Source organism: Peromyscus californicus, unplaced genomic scaffold, assembly GCF_007827085.1.
Source record: "Peromyscus californicus insignis strain IS unplaced genomic scaffold, ASM782708v3 Scaffold_10__1_contigs__length_136768540, whole genome shotgun sequence".
Taxonomy (NCBI): domain Eukaryota; kingdom Metazoa; phylum Chordata; class Mammalia; order Rodentia; family Cricetidae; genus Peromyscus; species Peromyscus californicus.
Genome location: NW_026294391.1, coordinates 74,918,344 through 74,945,880, shown reverse-complemented (window position 1 = coordinate 74,945,880; position 27,537 = coordinate 74,918,344). Strand labels below are relative to the sequence as shown.

Here is a 27,537-nt window from a genome sequence, read left to right as displayed (position 1 = left end):
AAAATGTCAAAAATAATTTTATATTTATTGATATGCAATATGATAGGTTTCCTATCATATTGAAACAACAGTGTTGGCACTTTATTTCCCAAATGCTAACAATATTCCATAAATGTTTTAACCTGGATCACCTATAATTCAGCCAAATCACAGATCACAAAAGTCTTGACTGTGCTATTACATGAAATATAATCAATATAATTTGTATTAATTGTTGTATCTATTGTTTTTATTGGAAAAAGCAAAGTAAGTGTTTCAAAGTAGTTCAATATTGTTTAACAATTTTCAAATTGATTGAAATAATGTTTAAAGAAAAGGACATCTAGTATAGGATCATGACTTCTATATCTGACAGGGATCATGCAGCTGGGAAATCTCACCTCTGTAATCATCTACAGAAGAATTGCACAATCGTAGCACCAGTTGACATGCCAGTGCACAAGAAGTAAATCTCATAAGGCCTTACTTAGTACTAGAAGAAGAGCTACCGGGAATTAATGACTGCTAAAGGAAATAAATAATAAAAACAGTCTCTCTCAAGGAATAGCCTCCTGATAGGCTATCCAGTTCCTATAATCTCTATGAGTAACCCTAAATACACTCAACAGGCAGTATGTGTGTATGTGTGTGAGTGTGTGTGTGTCTGTGTGTAACGATAATTAAAGAAGAACTCATGAATTTAAAAGGGAGTGGGGAGGATACCGGAGACATCAGAGGTGGGAAAAAACAGGGTAGAAATGAATCATGCATGAAATTCTCAGTAAGAATAACAAAATTAAATTAATATGATGTAGCCTATTATATCATAGAAAACTTATAAAATATATTACCATCAACTATACCATTTTATTTTAACCTATATACATTTAGACACAAGTTTAACTTAAAACAAAAACAATATCATTGTCACTGTTTTCATATTGCTGGTGTTTGAACCCAGGGTCTCATACATGTTAAGCAAGCGTCCCAACTCAGCTTTTGAATATTGACTTCACAAAAACACAATACAAACATAATTATTTCTCATAACTACTTTATTAATATCTCTATTTATGAATAAGAAAACATGCAATACAGAACCTGAAATAGAACAATTAATACACAGTTGCCACTGGACTGCATACAGCCATACTGGTCCAAATGTATCCAATCTTTCACTTAAAAGCATCCCATACTTTTGGATACTGTTCACTTTCAGAAGCTGTATGATGTCACAAAGGAGGAGTCTTCCCCAAATACAAACATAAATACACAGTTCATAAAAATTCAAATATTTTCAGAAGGGACAGCATAAATTTCACAAATTTTATTCCTAAAATTAGCATATACAATCACAAAACAATTGCCTTCCTTCTTTTTATTTGTGCACACACATTTTTATGAGCAGCTTTCTCTTCTCTAGTCTTACTGTTGTAAACTTGCAGTACTTTTAACAATCATATTTATGGAAAGCATATGGGTGGTATAACCGTGTAAGAAAGCTACTGTGGATGAATATTTTAAGGTTGCTCCATAAGATTCTCTAGTGTGGTAATTGGCACATGATATAAAAAAGTCTCTGTTCAAATATAGTCAGCTCCTCTGCTCCCATAGTATGCAGGCCAATTGAGACACTTGGAAATAACAAAAATAGTACTATACACTTGTGAGAAAATTTTCACTTCAATGTAACTAAAGTTTGGCTTACAAACAAAAATGAAAGTATAAAACCCACAAAGTATAACCACAATGAATTATAAATCAGAAGAATATAAAGAAACCATATTTCCATAAATGTATGTTAGATGTATGCACATTTAGCCTTAATAAAATAATTAAATATAACTGCTGAAATATGCTCTAGGGGTAATTTATTCAGGACTGAAAGAGATCTTTCTGAATATGACATGATTGTATTTTAAAGACTGCCCAATTCATGATCTATTTAGTCTACTATTTTACCACTTTAATGAAAGTGTGTGACAAACATTAGTTTGAGAAGGCAGAAGCTCTTCATACTGTCACCATTGCACAATAGCACTCATCGTTTAACAACATTTTTTCTTACCAAATTTGCATAACTAAGAATAAAATGTTAAATTACTATATGAGACTACATAAAATGTACTCTCTAAATTGTTTACATTGTTGGTATCATATGTAAAGTTAGTTTTAATACACTGACACAATATTAGTTAAAACTTGTAGATAAAGTTTGAGAAATGAATGTATATGTATTTAGCACATGAGATACACAGTGTTTGAATACAGTTACAAGTGTGTATATTAAGCTATAGCTAGAAAATTAATAGTCACTTTTTAACTAAATATGGCCACAATATAGAATAACCAGTCTGGTAGACATATTCTGAAAATACGAAATCACTAAGTTCAAATAAATCAAATTTTTTCTTCTTTTGAGGGAAACATTTTTTGACTGAAGGTCAACTAAGACATTTTGCAAATGTCGGATGACATATGTTGCTTTTCAGTAGAACCTCTTGTGAACTTTGTCAACCTATAGCTCTGTCCATCCATTCAAAGAATTTATAATGTAATGAGAAAGATCTCATCAAATCTAAAGCCATGGAAGTTCCAGGTTTCCAAGGCTATACCTAGTGGAAGCTAAGAAAGAGAATGCATAGGGGAGAATAACTGGGCTCACACCCCTTGCCTCTTTGGCTATCCCAGCCTGCTTCCATTCAATTTCTCTCTGGTACAAAACCAGAAGAGAGTGCCCAGTTATTTAATTTCCTAAACACTGTCTAAGTCTGATTATTAAACCAGATTTAGAAAGGGCAACAAAAGCATATTTGTTCATTCCTATGTTTCTAGGAAAGGTATCAACACTTCAGAAATTGTTAAACATAAGGATATAAGAGCTTCCCTAGTAATTCAGTAAGTCTTGTGATCAGAAAAAAAAAACTCTAAAATATCTGATTTTTTTATACTTCATATTTCCATTAGCAAAATAAGCATTCAGATTTCCGATGTATTATTTAATAAAATTTACCCTCTATTTTTATTTCCTTTCAAATTTGTGTATATGTGTATGAATATAAATGTACTTGTTATGGAAAGAAAATGTGCAAATAATTAAAATATAACTTTCTCACTCACATAATTCCTGTTTGGTTTTTTTCTTTCTTTTTTTGTATGTGTGTTGAGAGGAAAAACAGCAGTCTAACTCTACTGGAAGCACTGATTTTGTCATTCTGGGTTTCTTTATCTTCCCCAGGTTAAGAATCTTCATTAAAAGCACAATAGCAACAACAATATCAATACACACACATGATCTTATTTCAATAAAGTTTCAACCACCATCAATCATTTGAGGGTTTTGTGCACCTGGAAAACCAGAATGCTACAAATCCCTGGAAACACTAACAAATACAAAGAAGGAAAAAAGGAATAGTAATTATTAATTTGAAATTTCACTAATTAGACTCTAGGTGTTAGGAGTTAAGAAGATATTCTATACACCAAATCATATACAATTTAATTAACTTCACAAGGGGAACAATATATTCTTAAAACACTACCTAACTTGCCGGGCACACAAAGAAAACCTTTTATCAACATTCAATGGAAACCATTAATGAAATTATACATTGACCACAGTTTATATTACAACATTTACACACAGTTTAATCATAAATTACATACCATCAAGTTACACATTGTAAAGTCTACATCTAATTTAATCAACAGGAAATATTCAGCACCCCCCAACACAAACATTAATTGATTCTTTGTTTAGTATGATACTGAAACAAGACACTTTCTTGATTTTGTTATGGGGAGAAATTAAGTTTGTGGTGTTTCTGTAAATTTGTGAAATGTGCACACAGAAGATAATCACGAGTTAAGTAGACAAAAACAGAAATTAAGTATAGGCAAGAAAGGAAACTAATGTTTCCTATGGATGCACTGTATTCTTTGCTTAGGATGTATTAGTCTCATATGTGAGATTTTGTTCTTCAGTGTATGTTACTGGGGCATTTTTATCTACCCCAAGAAGCAGTCATGAACCTTATTTCTTCTTCTGCACATCTCCTTAAAATTCTGTGCTGTAATATATTTGATAGGTTTAGAATTAAGTCTCTTGAAAAGTTCTTTCCTGACATTCATCTTGTTTTCAGTAATTTTCTTCAGTAACTGAGCTAGACTTTAAAAAATCCCTTAGCCTTATGTACTTAGTATGGGGTTTTATGTACAATTTTATTTGTTTGTTCTATTCACTGAACATTTTTTCAGTAACAGCCGGTGAGCTGTCAAATTAATATTTAAATTACTCTAATCATCTTACTAAATAGTACGTTGCAGTAGTACCATTGAATCCACCTTTTTTGTGATTTTTATATACAAATTTCAGAAGATAAGTACTCAATTTTTCCTGGGATATAGGCTTATCACGACAGACACAGTAATATTTCTGATGTACTTTGCACTACATTACAAAAGTATAGTAATATAAAAAGCACAGGCCCATTCTGGCTAACTGTTGCCTAACATGGGCATGGCTATTGCACTTCAGTGTCTCGAACTCTACTAAAGAGTAGAGAAATAGGCTGAAACCTAGGTCTGTACAGATTATATGGTTTTTTTTTTAAAAAAAGTATATACAAATTATATCAATATATTCTTGAAATAAAGGTAGAAAACATAAAAAAACAGGAATAGAGACAAAAACTGTAAAATATCTTATTTACACCCCCCCACTGTACATTACTGAAGGTAGAAATATGGACAATTAGAAACTGGAGACATTGAAGATAAACAGAACAAAAAGATGAACAAAAATGCTATAGTACTTATGTCATCTAATTTTATCAGAACAAAAGTTTAGACAAACTAAAGGTAAGCTTGGAAAATCAGATCTTTGCCAGTTCACCAATAACTATATACTATGTCCACAAAAATCAGAATGAAAGAAATCAGTAATATTGCACATGGTGACAAAAAATAAAAATTCATTAAAGTATATCAGAAATATACACTAGATATTAACTTCTGCCATGATAAGCATTTCTGTACATAGGGATATAAATTTTTTAATTACTTCTTTTGAAAATTCACAGTTCAAATCAAACAAATATTCTTTTTTTTTTATCGTGTTTGGACTAAGGGTCTAGCTCTAGTCTAATCCTGGTATCTGTTTCTATTTACAAAGCTATTTACAAACCTCTTGACTTGGAATATTCATTAAAATTGAATGTTAATCTTTGAATATATATATATATACATCTTTTTGAAAATGTGAAATATCCAGATAAGCTTTACAAGGGGTGTTCTTCTATGACAGGAGAATCACCCCTTGAGGATCTGGCCTGTTGACCTGAAGTAAAGGTGGTCAAGGGAATGACTTTAATCGAGTCATCATCAGAATGAAGTCTTTCAGCCATGGTGTAAAACTGAGCTCTTGTACTACCCTGTACTCCCTGATCGAGGGGATGCAGTCCATCAGCTCTAGCACCCTGTACCCATCCTTGCTGCAAACCCTGATTATGATGGAGTGTAGCAGCCTGTGGCAGAGGAGGACTGTGGTGAATTACCATAGCCTGTGCCAGAGGTGGGCTGTAGCAGACAGAGCCCTGTGCTGGTGGTGGGCTATGGTGGGGTGGAGTAGCCTGTGCTAAAGGAGGACTGTGCTGGAGAGAACCTGCCTGTACTGGTGGAGGGCTATGGCACAGTGCAATAGCCTGGGTCACAGGGGGGCTGTGGCAGATAGCGACAGTCTGTGTCACTGGAGGGCTGCAGCGACGAACAGATGTGTGCGTCTTAGGTGGGCTGTGGCAGAGAGCAGTGGTCTGTATCTGTGGAGGGCTTGGATGGGTCAGAGAAGCTGGCATCCAGCAGGAGTCAGAGTGGCCCAAAATGAGGCATTCTTGAGTACAGTTGTCAGAGGCTTCTTCCAGAGTTGGCTGCACTGTTATTTCTGCAGCTGTCAGGGTGGAGAAAACAAAACAACAGAAATAATTTTATTATTATCTACATAAAATAAGACATAACTAACTAAAAATTTAGTAGTCTGTTTAAGTACATTGGAGACTTCTAGTGGATTTACATTTAGTGCCCAATATATAAGGAAATATTCCTAAAGTAACATAAATAGCATAGAGTGGATGAATAGGTGGGACATCTTTTATATAATTATACTTGTTCAGCAAAAGAAATGAAGAGATAAGCAATATTATGAACTTATTTGCAAATGACTTTCTTATCAATTTGAATGCATAAAGGATGAGAAAACCCAACAGAAAAGAAGTAAAAGTACATGAGTGAATAAGTTGGATATAGAAGTCTGTAAGATGTGCAGGTTCCATTCTATAACCTTATGCAAAGGATAAAATTGAAGGGATGATAAACTGATCAGTGAATTCCAGGCCTTGGGAGTAGAGGAAGTCTTGACTAACAGGGAAAGCAGGAGGAAACACTATTACTGATGATATACCTATGACAAGAAGATTGTCTGTTCATGAAACATTTTTTCTGAGTATATGGAAATATACAGCATGAGTTTTATAGTATATAAATATAGAATACAGCAATGAGTGTTTACCAAATATCATGAAAATAATTGCTTTATAATTCATTTCTAGTTGGCTATACTTCAAAATAATCCTAATGAAATAGCACTGAATGCAATATACATACTCTCATTGTAAACTTGCTCTTTGGGGTATTATAACTTTAAATTTTCATTAATTCTTTTGTGTGCATATTGTGTGTTGTGTGAATAAAATATGTGTGCTTTGCATATGGTATAGGTGTAATGCAAGCAGGTACATGTGTAAGTGAGTCTGCAGTCAGTCATTTCTAGGCCAAAGCAAGAGTTTATTCATCTATTACTCTCCATCTTAATGTCTAGACAGGGTCTCTCACTGAAAAAGAGCTTTACTGTTTCTCTTGTTCTAGCTGGCCAGTGAATTCTTGGGATCATTTGTGTCCTTTCCACCAGTTGATATTGGAGTTTCAAGCATGTCTAGCAATTTGTTTCTTTGTATTCTTTCTGTTTTACTTTGTTAATCAGTTTGTTTTGTATATGTGCATGTGTGCCTCTCTGTGTATGGATGGATGTATAATGGGAACTCAAATTCTAGTACTCATATGGAATTTGCAAGAGATTTTACTGACTACAACTTTTACCCAGACTATGGAATATTTTTGATATAGGAATCAGATTTAAAACATACTTTTATAAACAGTAGAAAATACTAAACTGATTAATCATGTGCAAAAGAACCAGATATTCTATCATATAGTCGATAAAAAGGAACATAGAATTGGTTTATTTGCAAAGCGCATAACAAAAACTCTAAATTAGAGTTTTATAGGAGACTGAGATTCCCTTACAGATTTTCTACCAAGTCATAACTTAAATGTGGAATGATGATTTTATTTGTGTCTGTACATAATACTAAGAGACTGGATTAAGGTGGAAGAATTCGGAATTTCAGATATAGAACTTGTCTATAGATGTCTACTTATTTTCTTAACTTTTAGTTATATCTACGATTAATTAAAGTGACAGTAATATTTATATTAGATACTAATCATAATTTTAACATAACTTTAGTTAGATTAAAATGAGTTATTTATTATTAACTTCAAGAATAATTGATAGCATTTATTTTCATTGATAATTTTCTATCCATTTCTTCAACCTCTCTACATGTGTGCTTGCTGAATGCTAGCATTTCTGATTCTACTGTATATGAATCATTTTAATATTAAAAAACAGAGATGCACAGGCTGGGGATGTGGCTCAGTAGAAAACACTTGCCATTCACATGAGAAGACTTGAGTTTGCATCCCCAGAAACCAGGTAAGTCTGGCATGGACATGCCAGGTCTCATCTAGCATGATGAGAAATAGAAATAAGAAAATCTCCAAAAGCTCTTCAGCCAGTTAGCTAGACTGTTGTATGAAGAGGAGTACAAAAACAACAGACCCTGCTTTAAGTAAGGTATATGGCAAAGATCAGTGTAAAGATCCAAGTTCCTATAATTCTTGAAAAATTATAAAGTTCAGCTAATTCAAATGAATGGTATACAAAAAATGACTCTAATTAATATGGATATTTATTAGCATTTCTTTTTCATTTACAAAATCCATTAGTACAAGATCTTGAGATTAACATTTACATATTCTATATTTTTAAATGAGTACACCTAAGAGGTATATTTCTATCTTACTGATAATCTTTTGTAATATAGACTCAACTTATAGTCTTGAGAGTCTTTCTATCATAACAAAAAAATCTTTATCCCTTCATATTGACATTACAGTTTTTGTTTATCTAGGAATATTTTCATTCACTTTCAATTTTGATGGATGATATTACTGGATGAAAATCACTGGTTAAAAGTTGGCTTTTTCATATATCTGTGTAATTTTCCCTTCGAACATTCATCATTTTTGATAAATTATTTCTTATCTAAAACATTCTGGAATTGTCTAGATTAGGTTGGATTTTATGCAGAACATCCTATCCTAGGACCTGATAGAACTGTTCCCTTGGTTTGGATTCTGAAGTGTATATGAATGGAGAAATCAAACTGAGCAGCAGCAGGCATGTAGTAATTTATTGTTCTCTGCTCTTAACTGAGGAAGCATCTTTAATTCCGGCTACCTTGCTTCTTTTTGTTTATGAAGTGCAACCTCATATCATGAGTAAATAACTTGATTCTTTCTTAAATTGTTTTCTTCAAGGTATATTATCACACTAATATGAAATGAAACTAGCTAAAGCATTAACTAACTATATACATGTGCGTATGCACACATACATGTGCACACACACACACAAACATGCAAACATATATGTAAATATATATAGCCTTCATGGTACAAGAAAATACTATGTAACCTGCCATGGATGGGAAGCAATCAAAAGTCCTATCTAGCTACAACACTTATGAAACAAAATAATGACCAACATTGAAAGATATTTATAAATGTACACTCAGTAGCACTCACATATTTCTAGTGAACAACAGCTGTCTAAATGGACTTAAAGTCTACTCAACAGGAGGGAAATCATGCCTGGTACTGATAAACTAGCCAGATTTCCAGGGCTAGTACAGTCATGGACCTTAGAAGAAAATCTACTACTGCAACTTTGCTAATCCAACAAAATCCATAACTATATTCTGAATATTAAACTGATAATCACAGGTAATTGTAGCTATCATTCCCTACCAAACACATCTCTCTTGACAGAAAATGGACGCTATCACAGAAAACCACAAATGGACACAATGTAGAGATTAAAGGACTGTTAGGAACCCAGGCTTAATAGATACATCTACTTCAAAACTCCTGCATCTAAGTCTCAGGTATCATTGCTTAAAGAAAAGGTAGAAGGTTTTTAAGAGTTAGAATATCAGCATGTCTGCTGTGAAAAATCATCTCAGAGAAATAACTACATAAATAAGACACATACAATCACAGACAACTAATGAACTACTTAGAAGAATTAGCCTCTCCCATGAGCTCCTTAATAGATTAGGTTATTCAATATAAAGTAGTTAGTCTTAAAACTATATATATATATATATATATATATATATATATATATATATATATATATATATATATATATTCAAACAACAAAAATAGAGTCAGCAGTTTGTATTTATATATTTGTCCATTCACAAACACACACACACACACACACAAATACATATGTATATATGCGACCTTGTAATAATAAAATTAAATATAATAATAATAGTAATAATAATAATAGGCTATCAATCTGAGAAAGAGACAGAAGTAGTGGTTTTGGGAGGAACTAAAAGGACAAAAGAGGAAGAAAGTGATGTCATTATATTTCAATTAAAAATTATAATATGGCCCTGCTCCAAAAGAGGCTACTCCAGCACCAAGATCTTCAGCCAACACATGCAGCATAAGCACCTATTCCACCAAAAGTCATACCAACACCCAAATTCCTAGAGGCCACAAAGCACCCACAACCCCAGGAGACCCCAGACTAGACCAGAGGCTGCCCCAGCCATCAGAATTCCAGCCTCCAAATTGGGCAGACACCCTCTACTCTACCACAGGCCACTCTGGCAAGAATATCAGAGAGAAAACAGAACAAAGGAACAAAACATCCATCCAACAAAGACAAACTCAGAAATTGGAAACTAGACCTAAAATCACCCCAAACCGATATAATAAACAATTGATAAGAAGACAATCAACAATAGCCAGGACAATAGACAACATCAGAGCTCAGCCATCCAATTAGAGCAAGCCTTGAATAGGTGAACACAGTTGGAGCACAAGAAAATGACCTTCAAAGCAACTTTATAAAGGAGACAGAGGAAATGAAAAAAAAATCTCTTAAGAAATCCAGGAAAACACAAACAAACAGCTGGAGGAAATTAATAAACCCCTTACAGAAAGCCAAGAAAAAAAGTTGAAGGAAACTGTTTATGACATGAAAATGAAAAGAGAAGAAATGAAGAAAAAGCAAACTGAGGAAAATCTGGAAATGGAAAAGCTAGGTAAGCAAACAAGAACTACAGAATCAAGTATCACCAACAGAATACAAAAGATGGAAGAAAGAATCTTAGGTGTTGAAGATATGATAGAAGAAACACATACATTTGACAAAGGAAATATTAAAACAAAAATTACTGACACAAAACATTCAGGATATCTGGGACACCATGGAAAAACCAAACAAGAATAATAGGAGTAGAGGAAGAAGAATCCCAGCTCAAAAGACCAGAAAATATTTTCAACAAAATTGTAGAGGAAAAATTTTCTAACCTAAAGAAGGACATGCCTATAAAGGTCTAAAGCATACAGAACACCAAATAGATTGGATGAGAAAAGAAATTCCTCTTTCCCTGTAATAACCAAAACACTAACCATAAAGAACAAAGAAAGAATATTAAAGGTAGCAACAAAAAAGGGGCAAGTAACATATAAAGGCAGATCCATCAGAATCACACCCAACTTCTCAATGGAGACTCTAAAAGCCAGAAGGTCCTAGACAGTTATCCTACAGTCTCTAAGAGAACACAGATGGAAGCCAGATTATGATACCCAGCAAAGCTTTCAATCACCATAGACAGAGAAAACAATATATTCCATAATTAACTCAATTTTGAACAATGTTTAGCCATGAATTCAGCCCTACTGAAGGTACTAGAAGAAAAACTCCAACCCAAGGAGGTTAACTACACCCATGAAAGTACACATAATAAATAATCTTACATCATCAAAACCTTAAGAAGGGACACACACATACACACACACACACACACACACACACACACACACACACACACACACATACACACACACACACACACTACCACCACCACCACCAAAAACATAACAGGAAATTGCAATCATTCATAATTGATATCTGTCAATATCAATGGACTCAATTCCCCAATAAAAAAGACACAGACTAATAGAATGGATGTGAAGAAAGGATCCATCCTTCTGTTGTATACAAGATAAGAAACACACCTCCGCATCAAAGACAGATATTACCTCAGAGTACAGGGTTGGAAAAAGATTTTACAAGCAAATGAACCTAAGAAGCAAACTGGTGTAGCTATTTCAATATCTAATGAAATGATGGCAAACCAGAGTTAATCAAAAGAGACAGGGAAAGACATTTCACACTTACCAAAAAAAAAAAAAAATCACCAAGATGATTTTTTTAAATTCTTAATATCTATGCCCCAAACACAAGGGCACCTACGTTTATAAATTAAACACTACAAAAACTTATATCACTCATCGACCCTCACACACTGAGAGTGGGAGACTTCAGTACTCCACTCTCACCAATGGCCAGGTCATACAGGCAAAAAATATACAGAGAAATACTGGAGCTAACAGATATTATGAACCAAATGGACCTAACAGATATCTACAGAACATTTTACCCAAACACAAAAGAATACACTTTCTTCTCAGCACCTCGCAACATTCTCCAAAATTGACCACATACTCACATCACAAAGCAAGTCTCATGAAATAGAGAAAAATTGGAATAATCCCTGATTCCTATCAGACTACCATGGATGAAAGCTGTATCTCAAAAACAACAGAAAGCCTACAAATTCATGGAAATTGAGCAACTCTCTAATGAATGACTTCTAGGTAAAGGAAAAAACAAGAAAGAAATTAGGAACTTCCTAAAATTCAATGGAAATGAATGCACAATATACCCAAACTTGTGGGACACAATCAAAGCAGTGGTAAGAGGACATTTCAACACACTAAGTCCCTCCATAAGGAAATTGCAGAGATCTCATACTAGCAACTTAACATCATACCTGAAAGCTCTAGAAAAAAAAGAAGCAATCACACCCAAGAGTAGTAGATGGCAGGAAATAACCAAACTGAGGGCTGAAATCAATAAAATAGAAAAAAAGAACAATACAAAGAATCAATGAAACAAAGAGTTGGTTCTTTGAGAAAATCGAGAAGATAGACAAACCCTTGTCTAAACTAAGTAAAGGACAGAGACATAATATCCAAATTAACAAAATCAGAAATGAAAGGGGGCACATAACAACAGACATTGAGAAAACCTGAGAATCAATAGGTCATACTTCAAAAACCTATATGCCACAAACTTGGAATATCTGAAACAATTTTCTTGATAGAGATCACTTACCAAAGTTAAATTAAGGTCATATAAATAATGGAAATAGACTTACAACCCCCAAGGAAATATAAGCAGCCATCAAATGCCTCCAAATTAAAAAAAAAGCCCAGGGTTAGATGGTTTAATACAGAATTATACCAGACTTTCAAAAAAGAGCTAATATCAATACTCCTCTAATTATTCCACAAAAAGAAACAGAAGGAACATTGCCAAATTTATTTTATGAGGCCCCAGTCACTCTGATACCCAAAATACACAAAAATTCATCAGAGAAAGAGAATTACAAACCAAATTTCCTCATGAACATTGATGCAAAAATGCACAATAAAATACTGGAAACCAAATCCAGGAATACATCAAAGAGATTATCCACCATGACCAAGTAGGCTTCATCCCAAAGATGCAGGAATGGTTCAAAATGAAAATCTGTCAATGTAATCTACTATATAAACAATCTGAAAGAGAAGAATCATATAACCATCTCATTACATGCTGAAACAGCTTTTGACAAAATCCAACACCCTTCCATAAAAGTTTTGGAGAAATCACAAATACAAAGGATACACTTAAACATAATAAAACTCATTTACAGCAAGGCTATATCCAACATCACATTAAATGGAGAGAAACCCAAATCAACTCCACTAATAATAGGAACAAGACAAGATTTCCCAGTTTCCATTTGTATTTAATATAGTAATTTAAATGATAGCTAAGAGATCAAGGGACACAAATTGGAAAGGATAACATCAAAGCACGTTTACTTGTGAATGATATGATAGCATATAGAAGCTACATGAAAAAAAAATTTACCAGGGAACTCCTACAGCTGAAAAATACCATCAGCAAGGTGGCTGAATACAAGATTAATGAAAAAAAAATCATTAGCCTTTGTATATGCAAATGACAAACAGGCTGAGAAGGAAATCTGGAAAACACACCCTTAGCAATAGCTACAAACAATATAAAATGTCTTGAGATAACTCTAACCAAGCAACTGAAAGATTTGTATGACGAAAACTTCAAGTCTCTGAAGAAAGAAATTGAAGAAGATATCAGAAGATGGAAACATCTCCCATGCTCATGGATTGGTAGGATTAAGATAGTAAAAATGGTCATCTCACCACAAACAATCTACAGATTCAATGCAATTACCATCAAAATTCAAACACAGTTCTTTACATACCTTGAAAGAACAATACTCAGTTTCATATGGACAAATGAAAACCTGGATAACTGAAACAGTTCCATACAAAGAACACCCAGAGGTATCAGAGCATCCCTGATTTCAAACTGTACTACAGAGCTGTAGTAATAAAAAACTGCATGGTATCCACATAAAAAGTACAAGTTGATCAATGGAATTGAGTCAAATCCAAGACCTAAATCCACACACCTATAGACACCTGATTTTTTAAAAAGAAGCCATAATTTTACAATGGATAAAATAAAGGATCTTCAACAAATTGTCCTGGACTAACTGGATATCTGGATGTAGTAGAATTCAAAAGATCCATATCTATCACCCTGTATAAAACTCAAGACCTCAACATGAAACCAGATACACTGAACTTAATAGAAGAGAAAGTGAGGACAAGTCTTGAATGCATTGGCACACAAGAGACAACTTCTTGAAAAGAACACCAATACTGCAGGCACTAAGATCAACAATTAATAAATGAGACCTCATGAAACTAAAAACTTCTGTAAGGAAAGGACAGCATCAATAGGATAAAATATCAGTGTACAAAATGACAAAAGATTTTCACCAACCCCACATCTGACAGAGGGCTAATATACAAAATATATGAAGAAATCAAGAAACTAGATATCAACATACCAAATGATCCAATTTAAAAATGTTATATAGATCTAAACAGAGAGTTCTCAAAAGAGGAAACTCAAATGGCCAAGAAGCACTTAAAGAAATGTTTAATATCTTTAGCCATATGGGAAATGCAAATAAAAATGACTCTGAGATTCCATCTTAAACTTGTCAATGTCAGAATGACTAAGATAAAAAACAAAAGTGACAGCTTATCCCGGACAGGATGTGGAGCAAGGGGGAAAACTCCTCCATTGCTTTTGTGAGTGTATACTTGTATAACCACTTTGGAAATAAATATGGTATTTCTCAGAAAATTGGGAAACACCCTTCCTTGAGACCCAGCTATACCACTCCTTAGCATATACCCAAAGACACTTAACCATATCACAAGGACTCTAACTCAACAATATTACTAGTAGCTTTATTCATAATATCAAGAAACTGGAAACAACCTAGATCTCCCTCAACCAAAGAATGGATAAATAAAATGTGGTACCTTACAGAATGGAATATTACTCAGCTGTTAAAAACAATATCATGAAATTTTCAGGCAAATGTATGGAACTAGAAAAGATCATCCTGATTGAGGAAACCCAAACCCCCAAATAAAAACATGGTATGTACTCACTTATAAGTGCCTATTAGCTATAAAGTAAAGGATAAGCATGCTACCATCTACAGACCAAGAGAACCTAAGTAACAAGGAAAGCTCAAGGGTGGTGGCGGTACATTAATCTCTCTGGAAAGGGGAAATAGAATAGATATCAAGGGTGGGTGGGATGGGAAAAGGAGAGATCAGGTCGGGGTGAGGTGGAGGGAGAGAATACTGGGAGAGACAACTGGAATTTGTGGGTGTCTCAGGGACAAACTAGAAACTTAGTAAAATGAAAACTCCTAAGAATCTATGAGGGTGACCCTAGCTAACATTCCTAGCAATGGAGGATAAAGAGCCTGAACTGGCTATCACCAGTAACCAGACAAGACTTAGAGTGGAGAAATTGGGACCCCCAACCCAACCACAAAATCTTCAACTTGTTCTGTCTACAAGATATGCCAGGATAAAGGTGGTACAGAAATTCTGGGATTTGCCAACCAATAAATGGTCCAGCTTGAGACCCATGTGACAAGAGACCCCACTCCTGACACTGTATAGAAGACCAGGACCCAGAAGCTAGATAGACCAGAGACCTAGGATAGAAACAAACCTGACTGGCAAGAAAAGAAAAGAAAAGAAAAGAAAAGAAAAGAAAAGAAAAGAAAAGAAAAGAAAAGAAAAGAAAAGAAAAGAAAAGAAAAGAAATGATTCCTAACGATATTCAGCTGTACTCATAGATTGGTGCCTAGCCCAGTTGTCATCAGAGAGGCTTCATCCAGCAATTGAAGGAAGCAGATGCAGAGACCTATGGCAAAACATTAGGCAGAGCTTGGGAAATCCTGCAGAAGAGGAGGAAGAAGGAATGTAGGAGCCAGAATGGTCAGGGACATAAAAAAAATAGTAATCCACAGAATCAACCATCCTAGGTTCACAGGAGTTCACAGTGACTGAAGCAACAACCAGGGAGCCTGCAATGGACTGATTTAGGCCCTCTTGCATATATATTACAGTTGTGTAGTTTGGTCTTCTTGTGGAACTCCTAACAGTGGGAAAAGGGGCTGTCTCTGACTCTTTTGCTGGCTTTTCACAACCTTTTCCTCATACTAGGTTGCCTTGTCAAGTCTTAATATGAGGGGAGATGCCTAGTCATACTGCAACTTGATATGCCATATTTGATTGATATCCATGAGAGGCCAGGCTTCTTCTAGAGAGAAATGGAGGAGGAGTGGATCAGGGAGAGAGAGAAAGCTGGGGAGACTGGAAGGAGAGCATGGAGGAGAAACTTCAGTCAGAATATAAAAGAAATAATAATAATAATAAATAACAATTTAAAAATTAGAGTATTTTTTAATTTAACAAGACTTCTAAAAGTTCCCCCCTCATTAATGAAATATTTGTCTTAAAGTTCCAATATATAGCTACAGGTGATCTATTATGAATAAAAATACATGTCAATGCTAGTTAAATTTCAATTAATTTTTCAATTTCGTATCAATATTTAAAAATTAAAGTCTCAATCTTATTGGTATGGTTTTCTCTTTTTTCTACTTAAATAATAGGCATGACAGTATTTTAAAAAATACAAGGTTTTGAAAACTCTTGCTTGTCTTTCACAAGGAGGTGAAATCATACATGGAACAGAGCTAATCAGTGTAATTTTTGTGCCCAATTTGATGAAGAGGACAGCTTCTAGAACATGAATATATCTTTAAAAATTGTATAATCCATCTTTAAAGGTATTTAATCTTGATGATTCAGAATACAAAGATGAAAAATCTTAATCTTAACTGAAATAAGTTTCACATAAACTTAGTAATTGTTAATCTTATTTAAAAACACTCTAAGCACTAGTAAATACATTTCAAACAAATTATCAAAACAGAAATATAGTTGACTTTCTGTGTACTTCTGTGTGAATTGATGCTGCCAAAATACTATTTCAAATATATTTTCTTTAGTAAGCTCTGTTGTCTCTTGTAATATTATTGACTTCATTTAATTAGCTTAACAAGCTGTTTCCCTAAGAGGAGGTATGAGACTGGCACAGATTAACTCAGAACAAGTTCAAAATAATGTGCTTTGCAAATTGGTGTGGTTTGAATTAATTACATTTAAAACAACATCCTCTGAGGAATTCTGAAACTCATTAATAACATTTAACATTGATGAAGTGAACATTCCTCCTAGGGAAATACATTATCCTCATACAGCATCCAAATACCCAGTGGAAAGAACAGTAATTTTTGTGTATGAAAATTGTGGTTTAGTAGTACAGTTGATCATTTCATCATGTTGAAGAAAGAACCTTCAACCAAATTTATGGTTTAAATTAGGACCAAATATTGCACCAAAATGCACATCAGTGAAATATACTTGGAAGCTAGAAAATATGCATCAGGGTAATAAAGACAAAAAACCACAAGGGATGCATTCAGAGAAGTCTACTTCAATATCTCTCCTAGAAAACTATTTATGAATGAACTGTTACCATCTTTAGTTCTTGAGATTGAGTGAGGAAAAATGACAGCATGTTGAAATATTTTTGCACAATAAAATGAATATTACTGTCAGAATATAATTCATTCCTTTTGACTCAGATTAAATGTGTTTTTATGATGTTAAATTCATTTGGACAGTCTTTTTTCCTATACTCTAAATAGTTATAGTTACTTAAACTTTAAAATGCTTTGTGAGGACAATCTACTAACTCATATTTATATTTAATTTGCTTACATAGAACATGGCTTTCAAGCAACAGAGTAGAAAATCCAATCCTTTTAAAGCTCTGATATCAAGTTCAGAGATCTGATTAAAGGTGCTTTAGAATGTTCCCTATGATCCTCTAACCTCCGTGAATAATGAAGAGAGGTACAGATCTCATAGACATTTTAATGCTATCCACAAACAGAATTAAATGTTCATTTATGTCAAACTGTTTCATTTAATATAGTTGTTTTCTCTGATAGCAAATCTCATGATATGGGTCTTGTACAGATCATTGGATTAATGTTCAAAGCTGAATTTTCATGAAAATGAATGAGATATAATTTTACATTTTTCTTTCTCTTATTCTTTCTGAAGCATTTCAATTGCACCACTGAATGTATCTATATTGTGTTTTAGAGGAATATCAGATTATAACTGATACAGTAATTTCGCCAAAAGTCCAATTCTGAAGTATTCATTTGATTTTCCCAAGACAATATCTAAGAAATATGGAGCTTACGTACTGTACCAACACACTAGAGCTTGATTTAATATGGTACAAATGCATAGTACAGGATTTTGAAATACTCAAACCAGATTTTAGTCTCTTAAAATTTATGTGATTTGAAATTAAATTATTGATGCTGTGTATAATATGTATAATGATTAATTTGATTTATATAAAAATAAAGTAGCCAACATATTTAGAGTAACCACTGAACATCAATATCAAGAGTGATGCTATTTTGAACTAAGATTTCTTCAATATCTATTGGGATTTCTAGAGAACAAACTGAGTCACCAAGAAAACATGTTTATGTTAAACCAGGCCTTGTAATCAGCATATGGAGCTACAATTATATTTTAGGTTAAATTGTAACATTGTATAATACTTGTAGAGTTTTCTTCATATGTGACATAAACCCTAAATGAAATAGTTTACTTATTGTTAAAAAGATGAGGTTTCAGCTATCTTATTAAGACATGAAATTCTTCCTAAAGACCATTGTTGTTATGGACTCCAGCCTCAGATTCATTGTTTCTTTCCTTCTCCCATATTTCACGTTCAGGACATAAACTAAGAGGCTTTCTATATAAAACATTTCCCACAATTACATGCTGCCTTACACATATCCAACAGCAATGAGACATTCTAACTAAAAGCTGGAAAGTTACCCTAGAATGCACAATGTATTGTTCAAGATATGTTTGTGTCTGTAAATTAATTAGCTCATGTTTTTGCTACAGGATTAGAAAGGTGACTAATATCAGCATATTGTTTTCCCATGTATTTTGTTTGTGTTTCTCTCTCTCTCTCTCTCTCTCTCTCTCTCTCTCTCTCTCTCTCTCTCTCTCTCTCTCTCTCTCTCTCTCCCTCTCTCTCTCTCTCTCTCTCTCTCTCTCTGTATGTGTGTTTGTGTGTGTATGTGTGTGTGTGTGTGTGCGCATGTGTGCGTACAAAGGTATTCAGTGTGGTGATATACTGTGAACACCAATAAAGTTTACCTGGGGATCAGAGGACAGAGCCATCCACTAAATTAGACATAGAGATCAGATAGTGGTGGCACACACCTTTAATCCTATCACTCAGGAGGCAGAGATCCATGTGGATCTCTATGAATTCAAGGTCACACTGGACTACATGAGAAAAACAGAACCAGGCAGTGGTGACACATGCCTTTAATCCCAGGAAATAATATAGCAGGACACAGAAAGGTACAGAAGACATGAGGAAACAGGAACTCTCTATCTTGGGGCTGAGGATTTCATAGAGGTAAGTTAGTGGCTGCCTGTTCTGCTTCTCTGATCTTTAAGCTTTCACCCAAATATCTGGCTCTGGGTTTTTTATTATAAGACTTTTTAAGATTCATGTTACAATTCAGGTATTCTCTAAGGTCAGAAGAGAGTGTTATATTTCCTGAAGTTAATGTTACAAGTGGTTGTGAGTCACCTGCCGTAAGTGTTGTGAACTGAACTCAACCTTCAGAGAAAGAGTTCTAGATTACAGGACTATTTGTCCAGCTCCATCAAATTCTTAATAGTAATAATCTGAGATAACACATAGAATAAAATGGTGGAAGAAAAATAATTCTAGAACAATTAAATAGTTAATCTTTGCACTAAAATATTTTTCACACTTAAAACATTACTCATAGATTAATGTATGTCTCCCATTATTAATAACCATTAATGAGAAGTTTCTGCTACTCAGGGAATACTTTAAAGTTACTAACAAAAATAGTCTCAAATAATATAAAATATTTTTGGGCAATTCTAACCAAACAAGTAAAGACTTGTACAATTAAAACGTTAAGTCTTTGAAGAAAGAAATTGAAGAAGAAATCAGAATATGGAAAGACCTCCTATGCTCATAGACCAGTAGCACTAACATGGTAAAAATGGCCATCCTATCAAAAGTAATCTATAGATTTAATGAAATCCTCATCAAAATTCAAACACAATTCTTTACAGACCTTGAAAGCGCAATACTCAACTTCATATAGAAAAACAAAAACCCAAGATAGCTAAAAAAATCATGTACACTAAAAGAAATGCTGGAGGTATCAACATCCCTGATCTTCAGCTTTACTACAGAGCTTTAGTAATAAAAAGCATGGTATTGGCATAAAAACAGATACATGAGTTGGCATAGGAGACAACTCTTTGAACAAAACATCATTGGCACAGGCATTAAGATCAACAATTTATAAATTGTACCTCATAAAGCCAAAAATATTTGTAAGGCAAAGCATACTGTAAATTGAACAAAGAGGCAGCCTAATGAAATGGGAAGAAAAGTTTTACCAACTATACATCTGATAGAGGTCTAATATCAAAAATAATTAAAGAACTCAAGAAACTAGATATTAAAACAAAAAAAATGATCCGATTAAAAAATGGTATGGAACTAAACAGAGAATTTTCAATAGAAGAAACCAAAATGGCTGAAAAACCAATGTTCAAAATCCTTTAACCATCAGAGAAATGCAAATCAAAACTACTTTGGGATTCCATATTACACCTGTCAGAATAGCTAATATCAATAACATAAGTGAAAGCTCATGCTGGCTAGAATATGGAGCAAGGGGAATACTCCTCCATTGCTAGTGGGACTGCAAACTTTTACAGCTACTATGGAAATCAATATTACAGTTCTCTCAGAAAATGGGGAATAGATCTACCTCAAAACCCAGCTGTTCCACTCTTGGGCATATACCCAAGAGATACTCAATCCTACCACAAGGACACTTGTTAAAATATGTTCACTGCAGCCTTATTCATAATAGCCAGAAAATGGAAACAACCTAGATGTCCCATGGATAAAGAAAATGTGATACATTTATACAATGGAGTATTACTCAGTAGTTAAAGAAGAATAATGCCATCATGAAAATTGCAAGCAAGTGGATGGAACTAGAAAAAATCATCCGGAATGACATAACTCAAGCTTATAAAGATAAATTTGGTATGTATTTATTTATAAGTAGATATTACCTGTTAAGTAAAGTAAAATCACAATACCACAAAAATCCACAGACCCAGAGAGGTTAGGTAAAGAAGAGGGCTATAGGAGAGAAGGATGAAACTCCCTAGGAAGAGGAAATAGAAGAGATTCTGAGGGTTGTACTGGGTGCAGGTGTGGATGGGAGCAGCGACATCAGGTAGGTGGGTTATAGGAAGAGAATGTAGGGAGGGATAGATGGAATGGGGGACATTTGGAGGCAGCCTGGAAACATACTGCACTGGAAACTTCCTGGAATCTATAATGGTGATGCTAGTGAGGACTTCTAGTAATGGAGGCCATGAAGTGTGAACTGGCCATCTTTTGTAGCCAGGCAAGGCTTCCAACAATGGGGTTGGGTTACATTTGATTGAATTGTTAGCCAAAGAGGTCCAGTGGAGATCTCTAAACATGCCAGGTTGATGCTAGGACAGAAAGTTCCTCTATGAGACAGTGGAGTCCCACTGAATAAGTCAGCTTCCACTCAGCTCATTGAACTAGAGAAAGAATGTTGGTATGGTCTTGGATTCTTCACATTCTACATTCTAGTCTCTTGGCACAAGTAAGTAGGTATTATGAAAGCTATGGAAAGAGAAATGTAGACACCAGCCTTGCCACAAAACACCCGATCTACCATCTGTCCTTCCTGAAAGATATACTGTGGCAATGGTGGCTCAGAACATGTAGGGTGGTCAATCAATGTTTGGTTTAATTTGAGGCCCACCTCACAAGAGGGAGCCCATTCCCTCCACTGTCTGGATGGCCAGGAAACAGAGACTGGATACTCCAGAAACATATGGTAGAATCAAATAGGACTGACTAACAACAAAACAGAACAAAAATTAGAAAAAACTTTCTATGTAATCTGGTAATTCACACCTAAGTAATTATGCACATTTTGCAATTTTACACTTGTTTGAAAACAATAGTCACTAAGAAACCCTATGTGCTTTAATTTTGTTGATTAACTGTTTATTTTTGTTTTCTTTACTACTGAGTGGTCCACTATGCCACAGTGCTTGTAGATGTCAGCAGACAACCTTCAAGAATTTCTTCTCTCCTTCTATCCTGGGTGTCAATGTTTTAGATATCTAACTCACTCTCAGGCTTATGCAGTGAGTGCGCTTATCCACTGAGCTATCACTTCAGCCACCATGCGCCCTCATTCATTTTGAAAGTACTATTTGAATGGTGTCTTACATTTGTATTTCAAGAATTCATTAAGCTAAAGTAGGTTGACTGTGAGTTCAAGGATAACCTGAGCTATGTAGTGAGATTTTGAGACATAATAAAATAACAAAGTAAGCAAATAAATAATTGAAGATTACATATGTTTAATAAAAGAAGTAATTCTTCTACGGTATAAGGTAAAGGCGTCTGAATGACCTCAAGTCAAAACAAATTCATGAATATTGTGTCTTATTATTGTCACGGACTGTAAAATGTTCGAATATCTGCCGGGCGGTGGTGGCACACGCCTTTAATCCCAACACTCGGGAGGCAGAGGCAGGTGGATCTCTGTGAGTTCGAGGCCAGCCTGGGCTACCAAGTGAGTCCCAGGAAAGGCGCAAAGCTACACAGAGAAACCCTGTCTCGAAAACCAAAAAAAAAAAAAAAAATGTTCGAATATCTGAATTTATTGGAAATTAAAACTTAATGTATATAAATGACAAGCTTTTATTTTGCCCTCTCATTTTATACTTCTAGTGTGGCTAAAGAATACATACAACCTTGATGATGAGAACATAATAATTTTGGTATAAAATATTAGAATGGTAGCAATTGTGATTAGTTTTTAACAAAAAAGCACTACTTGTATTTAGCTTTTAAAATGGGAAAGAACACTATGATCCCTTTGTATCTTCAAAAAATTTATGTTATTGTTTACCAAAGTGTTTATTAAAGTCCAAGTCAAAACAAGACCATTGGTTTGTTGGCTTGCCTTTCAACATATTTTTTACCTTAATAGAAAACTTATCTGGCAAAGTAATTAAGATAATTTGTACAAATTTATAGTCTGGAAAATATTAATAAAACATCCAGTGAGAGATAAAATGGAAAGAAAATTTATAAGTTCTTTCAGAACTGGAACTATTTTTTTATACTTTATAATAACTCTTTTCATTATTGCTTCAGTATATAAAAGGCAAAACAGTAAAAAAAAAAAATACTAGTGTGCAGGGCCAATATTTGCTTCTCTTTTCACTATCTTAATTCTTTTATTCACTTACTCAAAATATAAGAAAACGTTTCTCCACCTCATTTTATAAGTGTTCAGGAAGGGTGATAGTTGTGATATTTTATTTGTGCTTTAATAAATAAAGTTTTCCTAGAGATCAGAGGAAATAGCAAGTCATTTAAGTAAACAAACAAGTCAGGCTGTGGTAGCACACACCCTTAATCCTATCACTTAGTAGGCAGGATCTCTGTGTGTTCAAGGCCACATTAGGGAATAAAGCCAAGTGTGGTGACACATGCCTTTAATCCCAGTACCAACCATAGAGTCCTGGAGGTCTGTAAAGACAGACAGAAAGTAACAGAGCTGTATAGGAAGAGGAAGTGAGATAGCTGAGATGAGAGAGTCAATGAGAGAGCAGAACAGCAAGGCAATAAAGGTGTGGGCAGTCAGGAAGTAACTCACATTTGGAAGCTGTCAGAGGTGGTGAGGTAAGGTTAGCTATGGCTTTCCCTATTTCCCTGATCTTTCTCTAAGGATTTCACCCCTATATTTGGCTCCATGTTTTTTATTTAATAAGACCATTTAGAAATTTGACTACAGATAGTGATATCTAGTACTCTTTGAGATATATATTTATAGAACACATTTATGCATTAAAATACAATTTATAAATATGAAAAATGAAATGGCCAAAGTAATCTAATTGATTTTCATTCACACACCTGTTCCTCAATATTTCATATTGCTATGTATTGGCAACAATATTTGAGTTTATTTTTAGTAAGCATGAGTTGCTAATTTCAGGATCATTGAAATGTTTCCTTTAAAGGTTTTATTCCTTGTCAACGCTAAAGACAATCATAATATAAATTGTTTCTACAAATATAATTAATTAGTATGTTTTAAAAAGCAGATTTTAAGCTGGGCAGTGGTGGTGCATGCCTTTAATCCCAGCAATCAGGAGGCAGAGAAAGGCGCATCTCTGTGAGTTCAAGGCCAGCCTGGGCTACAGAGTGAGTTCCAGGAAAGGCGCAAATGCTACACAGAGAAACTCTGTCTCAAAAACAAACAAACAAACAAAAACCCAAAAAACAAAAGCAGATTTTAAAATAATCACCATGGAGCCAGGTTTATGATATTAAGTTTATCACTACAAAGTCAAGCATCTTCTACTATGTTCATAGGATAAGTTACAAAATTAATTTTCAATGTTAAACTACCTTAAATTCCTGTGATATGTATCATAGTAGTTTTTATTTATCATAGCATTTAATTTGCAATTTTCTATGAATTTATTATTTGTTCTATATTCATGTAGTGTAATGTCTCTATTTCTTTCATTCCTTTTTCACTCATATAATTTCCTGTCTTGTTTCACATTAATGCTGATACTGTAAATGAGTTATAAAATTGTCTTCCTCTAATATGTTCTTAAAATAATTTCAGGTAACATTTTAATCTTTTCTTAAATATTTGCTGAAGACCACTTGTGACAATATCTGAGGAGTTTTCTCTGTGCAAAAATTATTAGAAAAATATAGCTGTTAGGAATATGTGTTGTCTTGAGAGACTTATGACAGTTCTTTCTTTCAAGAAATGCATTTATATGTTTTTCCTTGTCTAAAATGTTGGAAAAAGCATTGCTCAAAATTACTGTGATGTTTCAATTATGCATACTTTATAATTACTTTGAATCAATTTCACTAGCTTATTAAGGTGGAATCTTAGAATATTATTTTTTTACTTCCCTTATTTATGAGCATTATAAGATGCAAAGCTTTAATTTTCCTGTGCCTGGCTTTACTTAGCTGTAATCTATACATTTTAATGTTTTATCTGCTTATTATAAATCAGTTTGTATTTTTTTACTTTTAAGTGTTTTCTTTGTCTTTTGAAGTACACAGTTTAATTGCTTTATGCTGCAATTTTTTACTAAATGTGTTATTAGCATTTATCATTTGACTGAAGTAAATGGATTCTATGTGTCTTCATTATTTTTAATGTATTGTAAGTAGTTTTTTGATTGTGTATCGTATTGAACAATAGAAATAGACAAAAAGTCTTCCCATGCATTTTAGAGACATTTGATTCAGTATATTAGTATATTAGATCAGGATGGTTAGTTGTATTGCACGGATTCTTGATTTCTCATCCACATTCAAATCATTTAAATGTTAAAAATACCTTGCAATATATGGGACTAAATGTTTCACACTTCAATTCTATCGTATATCCTTAATTATTTTGAAGCACTTAGATACATTTAATCAATGTGTCTTTCTTAGAAATTAACTTTATCATCACTACTAAGTATTTTTAATTTTCTTATGTATAACTGCATCTTAAAATCTATTTTTATTATCAAAATAGCTTGACATTTACTGCTTATCTGATACACTTAATTTATTCATAGATTTTGAAATTCTTCTTTTGATTAGTATACATCAGTTTCAGATAACAAATTGCATCTTCCTTTCTGTTTTACTTGAAGTAATTAATTCAACCTTCCATATGATTTCAATAATGCACTAAATTAGTCATTTTTATATAATGTTCTATGTGTCTACTTTTTAAATATCACTTAAATTTTAGCTGATATTTTTGATTATTTGAAATTTTTGCATTTTCATTTCATTTATTTGCTTTTTGACTAATTGTCTTTGACTATTTAATGATTGATGTGGAAAATATAATATGTACTTTATCGTCTGCTAAAAATTAATGTTGTATTATTAATGACAAATAATCTGCCATTTTATTAAATGTATTTCAGTTCTACTCTGGTATATAGTATATTACAATGTGCAGAAATATTCTGTTGAATTCTTTAACACATAATGCTACAACCAAGCAGCAGTGTGTGTTGTGTGAAATAAATGTAAGGTTGGTGTATAGAGAATTGCCAAACTAGGATACCAGACATATGGATAGTCTTACTAAACCAAATTAAAATGATTATCACTGGAAACAGGGCACCATGATCAAAATCAGTGCTAGACACTGTCTCCAAATTGACTTAAAATGATTCCTGTTAAGAGTAGACTTAGCAGGGTGAAGACAAAGCCAAAGACAAAGCTTGTTTGAAAGGAGAGCTTAAAGGAGCTATTGTAAAAATTGATGGAGAAGAACACCATTGGCTCTATCATTTTGTGAAAGGAGAAACAATAAGACAGATTACTTATGAACTACATATAAGCTAGCAATATAAACTGTATTTTTGGTAGTTATGGTACTCTTAATTGTAATTCCTTCAAATTCTCATACTTTGAAAACATACTCATACAGTAAGTAAAGTTTCTCATTGTGTTAGACTACATCTCAGTTCTCAGAAACATGAGTTGATATTTTAGAGGAAATATATACTATTATTTTAGTAAAAGCACGCTAAGAAACAAATAGTGATGTGGTTGTGTTATTTCTGATATTTGTGGAGGCTAAATTACACAGAAATATTTTGATAAATATGCTGTTTGTATTTTGTCTTCTAATCTTCTTCAACTCATGTTTGACAAAGTATTTATGAAAGTAGATTTAGTTTTGTGATCAAATTGAAATATTCATTTAGAAACATTAATAAATCAATGTGTATGGTATAATGGTTTAGTCGTCTTTCTGAGTTGAGTAATAGATTATAATAACATAAATTATCTTTTATTTCTTTGCCAGTTATCAAGGAAGTATATGTCAAGAAAACACTAATAAAATTTTGAAATTTTAACTCTGTAAGTTAACAAATTGCAGGGTAAATTTACAGTCTTTATGCAAAATGTATTTTGTACAAGTGATAGATTATTTTCAATTTTATTTATTCTCATCAAAACTATCTAAAATAAAATTGTACCTGAATAAGTCTGTAAGTACAAATTTAGCCAAAGATTTATGTTTGTCCCTAAAATGTTTTATCCAAGAAAGAATATATTTTTTCCAACTATTGAGTCTTCTAATTCTAAATTTCATAAAAAAATCATGCTATTACAAAATATGTATACTTTAATTAGATATTTTTGATGTTATATCTCATTTCATATATTACTAGAGGAAACTCACTTAGTAAAACTATTTAAATTGGTTTTATCAAATCAAAGAGTCAATATGC

At 33.4% G+C, this 27,537-nt stretch overlaps 1 protein-coding gene across 2 annotated transcripts in view; it reads right to left on the bottom strand.

Moving 5' to 3' along the window:
* Positions 1-1,016: 1,016 nt before the first annotated feature.
* Positions 1,017-27,537, bottom strand: part of Pcdh11x (protocadherin 11 X-linked) — a 609,896-nt gene continuing 583,375 nt past the window's right edge. For both annotated transcript variants that reach the window (XM_052735076.1, XM_052735067.1), the window contains one exon: positions 1,017-5,923. In XM_052735076.1, the coding sequence (XP_052591036.1) occupies positions 5,259-5,923 (665 nt within the window). In that variant the 3' untranslated portion in view covers positions 1,017-5,258. The remainder of the gene's footprint in view (positions 5,924-27,537) is intronic.